Source organism: Aplysia californica, unplaced genomic scaffold (genome assembly GCF_000002075.1).
Source record: "Aplysia californica isolate F4 #8 unplaced genomic scaffold, AplCal3.0 scaffold00207, whole genome shotgun sequence".
NCBI classification, from domain to species: domain Eukaryota; kingdom Metazoa; phylum Mollusca; class Gastropoda; order Aplysiida; family Aplysiidae; genus Aplysia; species Aplysia californica.
Window position 1 is genome coordinate 419,991 of NW_004797477.1, and position 12,055 is coordinate 432,045.

Sequence of the window (12,055 nt, forward strand, 5' to 3'; positions counted from 1 at the left end):
GTTTACGTAAAAAGAAGAATCGGAACTTTTCCTCTGTAGCATTACCCGAGGGAATCGATTCCGAATCGATTCCTCGCCCAGCTCTACATAGTGCTGGGCGGCTTGGTTCCCGATTATTGAAATATAGGAATCGTATGAATCGACTCTGAACCCAATTGCTTACTTTCTAAGGATGTGATTTCTTCCGGTGGTTACCTGGTTGGCTCCGGACATCTTCAGGATTTAGGATAACCTTGATTTCGGAACGATTTACGAAGCATAAACTTTCATTTTCTTTTTAAATACGTTCTAAAAAAAAGAAAAAAAGGAATTTTTTTCAAATATTAAAAGTAACTGGTAACCGATGGTTTACGTAAAAGGGAGTCGGAACCTTTCTTCCGAAGCATTATTGATCTTGGGAATCGATCGAGGAATCAATTCTTCGCCCAGCTCTACAGTTACACAACACAGGTAGGTCCACTGACCTTTGTCTTTGAAGGTGAGGTACCCCAGGGCCAGCGATGCTGCCGTCTCTCCAGCCACGTCACTTCCCACGTGGTTGCTGTCCACGTACTTGCAGGGCCTGGACATCTTCATGTCCTCCGGACGTCCCCAGTAGTTGTGGTCAGTGCCACCATCTCCGACCTGTGGGGGAGGGGGTGTTGGGGGGGGGGGGGGGGGAGCAGTGACATATACTCTGTGTCCACTGAGTGGTTGGTTGACTGGGGGTGGGGTGGGGGCTGCCCAGTTTGTTTGCCTAGTTATATTATTATAGTGTAAAGCGCATAGAACTTGCTTTCGAGTGGGGACACGTGCTATACAAATGCTTTTAATTATTTGTATAGTATAGGGTTTTACGGCGCTCGCAACTGCTAAGGTCATTTTATTATTTATTATTATTCTCAGGCCCAGTTTGTCACAGGCCATCAGAGGCCTGCACCAAGAAGCCAGGGTCATGCCTGTCCACTTTTTGATGTTGTCTGACCACTTCTTTCTTTGTCGTCCTCGCTTGGCTTTGAAGAGTTAAATGGTCTTAGATAATTTACATTGCGTGTGTTTTTGTATCAATGTTTGTATCTAAAGTACATTGTATAAAAGAAACAACATAGATCAACATCGTGGAAGTCCGCATTTTATTTATCCTTTGTCAAGCATTATAATTTTCATTTTTGAGTGCACTTTTACATACACAAAAAGATTCGTTTAAAAAAAAGTTTTGCTAAGGTTTAAAGGCATTTGGCACGTTTTCGTGACTGGTTTGGCCTGTGACCATAGAATGTACTAGATACTGTACGCCCCTCTCTCGCCTTGCTGCGCGATGGCCACATTTGACAGCGGCGTCCATATTTTTTGTGGCAAGTTGTGTGAAGGAGTTCATGCTAAAGCAATGGGCTAGGCATGTTTTCTCTCTCTCTCTCATACGCGACAGGCGAGGCTTGGTTCTTGTTGATTTTTTTTTTTTACATGGGCGCCGTGGCGTACTATATCTAAATTACTAAATTGCAATAATACGGCGTTCTTTCTACAACTAGATCTACAAATAAATGTATTATTAAATAGATAGAGATAGAGATATGGGCTTTAAAAAAAAGAAGAAAAAAACCCAACCTTTATTTGTTCATCAGCACTTTATCTACGAGGTGGTTTATTTCTTATTGACCGAATCAAAGCGTATAGGGCCTATAGAACTTTTAAAAAGAAGTATGAAAAGATGTGGGTGTCATGGGAACCTCCTATAACCATCCCACCCTCTCTCTCCTCCCGTATCCCAATACCAACACCCCCTCCCCCCCCCCCGGCCTCCCTCAGATAAATGAGTTTGCCATTAAATTAAATGAGGATGAGCCATAGGGAAAAAAATTCCAGAGTTTTTCAGCCTTTAGGTGTAGGAATGCAATGAAGCTCTTAATAAAGCAAATTCAGCCAAACAAATGATGAATACATGTACTGGTATTTTTAAAATCGAGTTAAACTTTCCCATGTGACATTTGAACAGGAAACTGTATTTTTCATTCATATGTTCACTTTTTTAAAAAGTATACTAAATTATAAGTAGTGTTTTCTTATGTCGATTATAAGTAGTGTTTTCTTATGTCGGTATTAAACTTTGGTTTATATTGATTTTAAGAACTAAAGTAGACCATATACAGCACTTAAACTAAAGCTCCTCCTATTGCTGTTTTAAGTAAGTCTAATTTTGGACATTAGTAAAGCAACTGTGACAACTCTGGACTCACTAAAGATAAGAAAAGTGAACTTAAACGTTGTTTTGTAGCCTAGTCAATTGTTTTTCTACTAAGTGTAGTGATAACTGAAACAAAAACCTTTACTAAGGTGTTTTTGGACAATATTTAATAAAACAAAACAATAAAAAGTACACTGTTTCAGTTTGATAAAGAAATTTCCTGCCCATTGTGAAAAATATCTAGCTGCTAGTCAACCTTAACTTCAAATGGCCCAGAACCTTACTGATGGCTCTTTATGTTTTAAAAAAGAAACCCGGAGTGACTATTTGTGTCTATAAGACATATTATGCACTAAAAATAGATGATGTAATAAAAGAAAACAGACATCACTGAACTGCCTGACAGAACCAGAAAGACGTTAATCCAGAAAGGGACAAGAGGTTTCACATGCTTGCACCTTTAAGAGAATCGCTTTGAATCAAAACATAACGTTAGAATCAAATAAAACACATAAGACTAAGAGCAGAGACACGCCCACTCAAATGTAAACAAACTTTTTAGCCACATTAAAAATGGCCGCCAACAAACTCAAATGTGTCCGTGTCACGAAACCTCGTACGGACTCTAGTTTAAAAGGAGGTAACTCTATGCCTGTGACAAACTGGCATGCTTCCGGTTTACTGATAGTACAAACGGATGTCCCAACTCGCGGCCTTGAAAACAAAAGGGTCTCGCGACCACAGTGCTTTCTTGCCCTGCCCCCTTTTTATTTTGAACATTGAAAAGGTGACTTCTTCTGTAGCTTACTCTTTGTTATTATGAACAAACTGTTTTCACTATTATTAAAATGGAGATAGGACCAGACAGCACTGAGGTTTGCTTTCTTGGGGCACCGTCGGCGCGTCGACTTAGTTCGGTTTGTGTCACGATGGTCGTTTTCTGCATTCGATTTGGTTAGCCCCGCCTACCCAACCATACCGATCGTGCCAATGGGGCCAGGGTATTAAAACAATAATTGGGGAGGAGTGACTTAGAACAATTGGGGCACAGTGACTTAGAACAATTGGGGAACAGTGACTTAGAACAATTGGGGAGCAGTGACTTAGAACAATCGAAAAATGGTTTTTCCAAAATTCGCAAGGTCAGTTTTGACCAGCGCTTGATATTGTCTTAACGCCTGTTTCTTTGTCGTTCCCAGTGGTAAAAACTACGCGTTTGTCCTGAACATATTGACACAGACCTATTATACAATTGTAGGATGGGGTGGGGTACGGAGGAGGGGGGGGGGTGGGTTGCTCTGTGTTGTCAGGTTTAAAATTAGCGAGAGAATGGCCGCCAAAGTTTGATTACTTTCCAAGCAGTAATGTTCATGGAAACTGTACATGTACATTGTTGTGCCGTCGATCAAGGTTTTTCAGTAAATTCTAAGCTAAAAAGTGTTTTAGAATGGCTATGAAAGGTGTTGAGCTGAAAAGTTTTCCGATTGCCTTGTTTGAGAAGAGCGATGATGATTTCACCACGATGCCTGACAATGCGGGGTGTACTGATCAACTTCTCGCAGTCTCTCACCTGGGCAGCCAGCTCCCCCCCCCCCCCCCCCCAAGGGCAGTGCTACTGACTGGAGTGTCTCTAGGCCATGCCCAAAGGGGGGTATTAACATTCTCTTATGCACAGTAAGAATGTAAATGGGCCATGCCCATGCTGTGCTGGAACAACATACGGAGAACTGCTGCTTTTTACTTTCCTCATCCTTACTATCGATTTTTTCTCTACTTCTTTTGTACGTTCACTCTCTTGTGAACGGCTATTTTCGGGGTGCCTTGACAGTCGAAGCAAACATTGTGCTGTTGAGGCTATAAAGGTGAGCTGAGTAAGCCTGATTCCCCGTTTGGACTTCCCTGTTGGCGATGATAACAATATGACCTTATGCAGTACTAGTTGCGAGCGTCGTAAAACTTTACTTAAAAAATTACAACTCACCTGGGCAGTCAGTCTATGGTGCTGTTCGTCCCAGGCTGACATGAAATAGTTGAGCGGAGTTTTAATCATATGGTACATCTGGTTCAGCTGGTTTGCTCTGACGTAGCCGTCCTTGAAGCGGTACAGGGACCACAAAAGGATGTGGGTAGTAGCAGCCATGGGGAGTCCGAACTTGACGTGGTCTCCGGCTGGAAGGTGCAAGGCAAGGCAAAAGGGGAAAGGGGGGGGGTTGTTTGTGGGGGTGGTTGGGGGTATTGGTTGGTGGGGGTTGGTTTGGGGGGAGGGGAGAAAGCAAACAGCGTTTGTGAGATGTGGGAAAAGGGAACAGGGAACACAAAAAGAGCAAAAAAACGCCAACGTGGTTTCGTGGCGAAATCGAGTTCGAGTGAAAAAAAAAATGACATTGAAAAAATTGACGTTTTTCCCTCTATGTTGAAAATCGTCATTGATTAAGGGGGGGGGGTACACCTAAAAAATCCCGATTCGACTCAAAAAGTAAGGAATTTGAGTTTCAGGCATCTTTAGCTGCTGTCTCAGCCTCCCCTATAATTATATTATCGCAAAGGAATCTTCAAAAGCCTTGTTTCCTCTCATACTGGGCATGTTTGTCACCACCATTTCCTCATGAAGAAAATAATTATTTTATTTTTCTTTATCTGCTGTTATCTCAAAACGCAATTTTTCCCTATACTTATATAAATAACCCCGCTATCTTTTATCCAATCTTCATGAAATTTTCAGGAATTAAGAAAAGGTCTAAAAGTAATACCAAAAACTGGTTTATTGAATTTTTGATAAATAGAATAAAATTTTTTGGTGGTGTCTGGAGTGTGGATTTTCAGGGATTTTTTGCAAATTTGAATATTACCTCACAAAAAAAATCATTAAAAATGTTCTAACCCGTTTACGAAAAAATCAACAGACATATTTTTAGATCTAATGTTTGCTAATGCTAACCAGCATTAAAAAACAACAATTGTTTTCCATGAGCGATAAGTGTGGTATTCATTACGTACGACATGTCAACAAAATCTGATATGGCCGCCGTATCCATGGAAATGAAACCTTTTTTCTCAAATTTGATTACGGATTTTAAGACTCCAAACTATCTTCGTTATATGCATGAAATAAGGTAAAATTCGGTCCTCTAATAAGCGAGATAGCCTTAAGGTGTAACCCCCCCCCCTTTAAAAAACCCAACAAATATCTTATCTTTTTATAATTGCACCTTCTATGTCACCTAAAAGGCATTTCTGCACGGACTTTAGCGAAAAACGTTGATCAAATAAGCAAAAAACAGCAGTCAGGCACAAGGCAAACGTGACTTTAAGGGGGAAAAAAGTTCTTTGAAACTGTATCACCTCCCTCTCCCACCAATGTTCTGACAAAGAAATGACGTACCGTCATTCCTGCCTCCCACCACCGTCATACCACCCTCCCACCACGGTTCTGACAAAGACATGACATACCATCATACCACCCTCCCACAACATACCGTCATACCACCCTCCCACCACATACCGTCTCACCACCCTCCCACCACGGCTCTAACAAGGAAATGACGTACCGTCATTCCAGCCTCCCAGCATGTACCATCATACCACCCTCCCACCACAGTTCTGACAAAGAAATGACATAACATACCATCATACCAGCCTCCCACAGTGCAGTCGCTCATGGCCGAGTTGCCGCGCCATGGGACAATGTTGTCGTTGATGGGGCCGGACCTCTGGGCCTCGTAGAACTTGATGGACAGTCCCAGAGCTTGCCCATAGTTCTTGGCTCCTGACAGAATGGGCGATATTGTGTGTGGGGGGGGGGGGGGGGGGGGCGTGGTTAAACAGTGGCTATGTGTACTTGTGTACTTGTTAATGTAGAAAGCATATTTATTCTTTTACTCGAGTGTTCATCAAGAAACATATTTTGACTCATCATCATCATAATCAATGCCTTTCACCCCTAGCAGGGTATAGGCCACATACAAGCTCCTTCCATTTATCTCTGTCCTGAGCCATCTTTCCAAGCTCGTTCCAAGTGAGCTTCATTTCTCTCATGTCCGTTTCCACGCATCTCCTCCATGTTTCCCGTGGCCTACCCCTGCCTCGTGCTCCCTGTGGGTTCCACTGCAGTGACTGTCTTTTGATGTTTCCGCTGGGCTTTCGTAAGGTGTGTCCCACCCATCGCCACTTTCTTAGTCCTATTTCTACTTCTATATCCTATTGTCCTGTCCTTTCCCACAGCTCTTCATTTTTTATTCTATCCTGCCACTTAATTCTTAAAATACTCATCATACATTTGTTGATGAAAGTCTGGACCTTATTCAGTACTGTCTTCGTTGACTTCCAAGTTTCGCAGCCGTAGATGAGCACAGACTTGACGTTGGAGTTAAAAAGTCGAATCTTGGTGCGCAGTGAGATGTTGCTTGCTTTCCAAACTTTTGATAATTGCATTTTGACTCATACTGTTTTACAAACAAACACAAACATAAACACAATGGCACACACATACTTGTATACATTGACACCATAAGCAGAGATTTCCAACTTTTAGGGCAAAAAAATGAGACACCTCTCTCACCAAAAGATCTAAATTTCTTTCTAGGTGCTCTTAATTGTGTTCCGTCAGTGGAACACACGTAGTATTAGGTCTACACATACGTAAATTCACAAATATACCTGCACATACCACAGAGACTAGTAACTGAACAACCATTCTTGATTTGCTAGTTTGTTTGTCTCTCTGTTTGTTTGTTTCATTAAAGAGAAGCACACCACTACAATAATGTTCATTTAGTGCTGGGAAAAAGTAAGATAGACAGACAGAAATAACAGAGGAGAAAGAAAAGATGTAGGACTTACCAGTGGCCTCCTCAAACCACCCAAACATACAGAAATGACAGAGGGAAAGTGCAGAAGTAGGACCTACCAGTGGCACCCTTCAACCACCCATTCACGCAGACAGAAACAACAGAGGGAAAGTGAAGAAGTAGGACCTACCAGTGACATCCTCCAAGCACCCACACAGATAGACAGAAACAACAGAGGGAAAGTGAAGAAGTAGGACCTACCAGTGACATCCTCCAAGCACCCACACAGATAGACAGAAACAACAGAGGGAAAGTGAAGAAGTAGCACCTATCAATGACACCTTTCAACCACCCACACAGACAGAAACAAAAGAGAGAAAAGAAAAGAAGTAGGACCTACCACTGACACCCTCCAAATACCCACACAGACAGAAACAGCAAAGGGAAAATAAAGAAGTGGGACCTACCAGTGACACCCTTCAACCACCCACGCAGACAGAAAGAAACAACAGAGGGAAAGTGAAGAAGTAGGACCTACCAGTGACACCCTCGAACCACCCACACAGATAGACAGAAACAACAGAGGGAAAGTGAAGAAGTAGGACCTACCATTGACCCCCCCAACTACCCGCAGCATTCTTTAAGACGACACATTTCAACGCAAAACATTCAGAGACAGATAGACGATCAAACACACTGGTAGACTCACCAAGAACCAGGCATGGGGCTCCCACCAAGAGGAGGGCGGACACAAGGTACAATGGCGTCATTCTGAAATACACACAGGCGTTTAAGAGATTTCTACTTTCTCTTTCGTCTGATGGCCAATTTTAGACTTTCTTTTTGTCATGGGGGTGTGGTCGGGGAGGGGGGAGGGGGGGTTGTTTGTGTAAAGAGAAGAGCATCGATACAATAATGGCCATTTAGTGCTTGAAAAAGTAAGACAGACAGATAGACACAACAGAGGAAAAGTGAAGAAGTAGGACCTGCCAGTGGAGCCCCCAACCCTCGAAAGGTTCTTGAGAGCGTTTAGAATATTTTATCTATAAAAAAGAACAACAAAAAAAACCCACATAAAAAACAGTTGAAATATGAACGTGGATAAAGAAGTTGTGCTTATTTTTTTTAAATTGCAGTGTCCCTAAACAGAATGTATTCAAGCGATCTTTAGGGACTAGAATGCGTGAACAAAACATGCTAACGAGACGTCAAGTTTGAAATATCATTATAGTTTTTCTACTATTAAGAACCCACCGTTGTCGCCTGAAATATCACCTTATTAACGCTCATTACCACCGACGTTGAATCATTGCGGGTTCGGGGATTCGAGCCGTGGGTCCGACGTTGTGTCCTTTGGAAAGGCACTTTACACGAATTTTTCTCACTTCACCCAGGTGGAAATGGGTACCCGGCCACAGACAGCGAAAGATCTTGTCAGTATGTTAGTGTTTTAGCGCCTGTAAATGGCTGCTTGCACTGTATGCTTCCCAGAAAGTTGAGTTTGTTTCAGAATGCTCTCAGGTCTACTAGGGTAATAGTATAGATTGTGGGGAGCATAGAGTTTTCTGTTGAGCGGGGATTTACGCTATACAAATGCTATCTAATAATTTTGACACCGGCCGTGAATTTTAAAACACCCCACCGAATTTATCATTTTCACCGGAGATGGCAGAACATCTGTAAGGAATGATAAGAGATAAGAACAAGGCCGGGGACTCGGCACATGTAAGAAACGAGGCCTGTGCGCCCTCCATTGAACGGTCGGTCTGTCCTTAGATAGGACAAAACATACACATTTCACGTTTTTGTTGTTGTTTTGTTTGTTTTTACCTCAGGCCTCGACTTTATTCAAAACTCCAATCCGAGGATTTTTCCGGAATTTTCATGGCCTGGGTCAAGTCATCGTGGTCTGACCTGGCCTAACTATTTAATTTATTGATATGGAAATTTAATTGTATAAAGTTGCTCGTGTATTTAATGAAGTATGCAGTGGCTACTTGGTCAAGGAATGCATGTACTTCAAAACATTACTACCTGAGCAATTCATTTTTTTCATTTGATACCAAAGCATGCACGGTTGGATGAGTCCCCATTGTTAGGACTCGAGGGAAAATTAATGTCCACGCACTGTTCGTGTGTTCATCTTACAAGTCAAGGTTGTTTCAATGTCTAGAATGTTTTTGGACTCTCTAAATAGGATAACGACCACTTACTTAGCACCCCTAGCCGCCGCTCCCCCCCCCCCCACTGGACACGTACACATAGACCAAAATCTGCTATGTAAAAGCACCCCCCTCCACCCCCCACCCCCCCCCCCCCACCGTTAAAAGGGTCTGCCGCTGATAACGATAGTATTCTTTGTTTGTTTTGGTGTTTTACCGCACTCGCAACTGCATAAGATAATATGAGGGCACGTTACACATTAATTTCAGTCTGGTAGGAACTATAATAGTATTGTTAAAGCCTACTCGTCTCGGTTTTGGGACCACCAAGAGATCTTTAACGTTCGCAACTTGTACAAGCGAATTCCGAGATTTTTTAGATCTATTCCGAGACAGCTTGTTGTAGATCTTACTTACCATAAAATCTAGGGAATGGCTGAAAGACAGCAATAAGAAGGAGCCAAGGAGTAGCAGTAGAAAGGCTGCAGAAAGAGTCTGGAACCCAGAGGAAGGGGCAAAGGGGGGAGGGGGAGGGGTAAGGGGGCTGAAAATGTTGACGAAAGCAGACGACAGAACATGGTTAGAGAAGAAATACCGGAGTGCCCACCGGGCTTGAAGAAATTTAAATAGGTTTTGAATCTGGAAAAAAATAAATGTAAAACAAAAAAGAGGCTTTCTTGGACATGTCGTATACAGTTTGGTCGTGAGAGTGTCACGAAGACCTTTACTCATGTCATTATACAATACAGAAGAAACAGAAGCAACCTCGCACAGATAAGATTTTGCCCATTAGAATAAGAGTGATCGATTTCCACTCTACCGTGTTCTAAGAAAAAAAAAAGAGATTTTCAATTTTCATGAGAAAAGATTATTACGTTAACACTCTGAAGTTACACAGCCCTGTTGATTGAAAGTGATCTCGATGCAGCAGTTTTCTATCTTTGCGATCAGTAAGCGCAGTAATACGACGGTGACAATTATCCGTTCCAGTCACCCAGCCAGGAGAGTGACTACAACGGACTTCTCGGACCTGGCCAGGTGACTGAGAAGGGATAAATTTCACCGTTGCATTATTGCGCCAAATAACCGCAAAGTATTAAAACTGCTGCTTTGAGATGACATTTAATCACACACATAATCACACTGGAGTTGGACGGTTCCTTCATGGAGAGATGTGGTCTCAACCTCCACCCTGGGACTGGTGACTGACTCTGTTTGCTGCACCAGCAGTGGAGATAAACCACTGTCAGTCGAGACAGATCAAGATGAAACAACACATACTCCCACCGTGGCGTTACTGACAGCTCACAAAAAAATAACGAGTACGGTACAAATACAAACAAAACAAAACAAAACAACCAGCAATGCAATTCGAGAGCTCTTGATTCGTGGGACAAATTAAAAAGGAGAAAGTTTGGACATGCCTTTTGATATCTTACTGGTCAAAATGTCATGAAAACAGTCTCTTCGACCAAAAATACTGGAAAGAAGAAGAGGTGGATTTGTTAAGTCAGTTATAATTGATCTAGATAGCAGCTTAGACATAACACACAATTAGAGCCAAGTACACTGGAGTCTCCTGCTCAGCAATACGCCGATAGGACTGAGACAGAAGGACGAGGCAGGCAACGATTAGGACGACTGGCTCTTGTCTAGTATTGCGCAACTTAGTTTTATTAGTTTTCTATTAGTTTCTGTAGCAATAAATAATCCACTGCCGACGTGCTAGGCCTGTCACAGTTTCACCAGAGCCCCGTTAGCCTGCAACTTTTCGGGGTAAACCTGGTTCTCCTTCACGGCTAGCGTGACGCCTCCGTGGCATATAGCCACACCGTATGTACAACGTGCCTACTGCCTACATAAACAATTCAATGGCAACAAGGCTAGAGGGCGACGGAGAAAGACCTGGATAGATGGAGTCGGGGAAACACTAACAACTCACGACATCCCCCTGACCCAAGCTCTCCGGCTAGCGGCAGAGAGACGTATCTTTCTTCCCGCGACACCCAAAAGGGTATAAGCGGCGGGTAAAAATAATAGTAAAAGTAAAGCACAACTTTGTATTCAATACTGCTGATAAACTGGCTTCGATTCAGTCGGAAGAAGCTCAGTATTCCTGTTTGTCTCACACGATGACAAACGCGTTTGTTACAACATTCAGACAAATGAACTCTTGGTCTCGGCTTGAAAATTTATTATATAGTAACATTGTATAATCAGTAGTATTATATAGTATTCAATAATTGTATTCTAACCTCTTTGGTTTCATGTTAGAGCACCACACCTTTCTGAAAGTAATTTGATAGCTTATGGCAAACGTCTGATTTTTTAAAGTTAAACAGAAGCGGGTTTTTTTCTAAGATTACTTTTGAGATGTCTTACGTTCACGGAACATGTTCTAATTAAGTAAAGATATTCTCACAATGACATGACAGTCAGGCAGTCGCTAGGAACACTCACCTGTTAAGCCAAATGCTTAAACACAAAACAGCTTGAGGTCTCGTTCTATTTATACAAAAACCGTGAGATATGCCACGAGTGAGGAAAGAACACTTTTTTGTGCTCAATGCTACAGACCTTGGTTTGACATTGAAAAGACACACAAAAAAACAAACAAACAAAAAATACAAACACGAAAGAGTAAATATACAAATTGAAAAGAAAAAAAAAAGGATAGCCTTGACCTGCCAAATTATCTACAACTTGTTCATGTTCGCCGGTCTGAGATTAAAGCATAAAAACAAGAAATCGCTTAGTCTTACATTCTCAGGTATTTGCACACAAGTCTAAAAGTTGCTTCACCAACGAAATCTAATTGCCCGCCACCCTCATCCCCCATAAAAAGAAGAAAACTACTAAAGTAGGCCTATGCAATGTAAGGTTCCGGCTTCATTTCTGTGATGCTAACCTAAAAGGGCAAACAAGATAGAGGCTTCAGAGTT

General features: G+C 42.1%; 1 protein-coding gene across 4 annotated transcripts in view; it reads right to left on the minus strand.

Annotated features, from left to right (window-relative positions):
• Positions 1 to 11,595, minus strand: part of LOC101851351 (endoglucanase E-4) — a 19,870-nt gene extending 8,275 nt beyond the window's left edge. Inside the window, exons 1-5 of one of the 4 annotated variants that reach the window (XM_035970001.1) lie at positions 11,574 to 11,595; positions 7,661 to 7,722; positions 5,790 to 5,930; positions 4,146 to 4,333; positions 465 to 624 (exon numbers count right to left, since the gene is read on the minus strand). In XM_035970001.1, coding sequence (XP_035825894.1) covers positions 465 to 624; positions 4,146 to 4,333; positions 5,790 to 5,930; positions 7,661 to 7,721 — 550 coding nt within the window. In that variant the 5' untranslated portion in view covers position 7,722; positions 11,574 to 11,595. The other 3 variants (XM_035970000.1, XM_035969999.1, XM_005099258.2) reach the window with 3 other exon arrangements.
• Between the last annotated feature and the right edge of the window lie 460 nt (positions 11,596 to 12,055).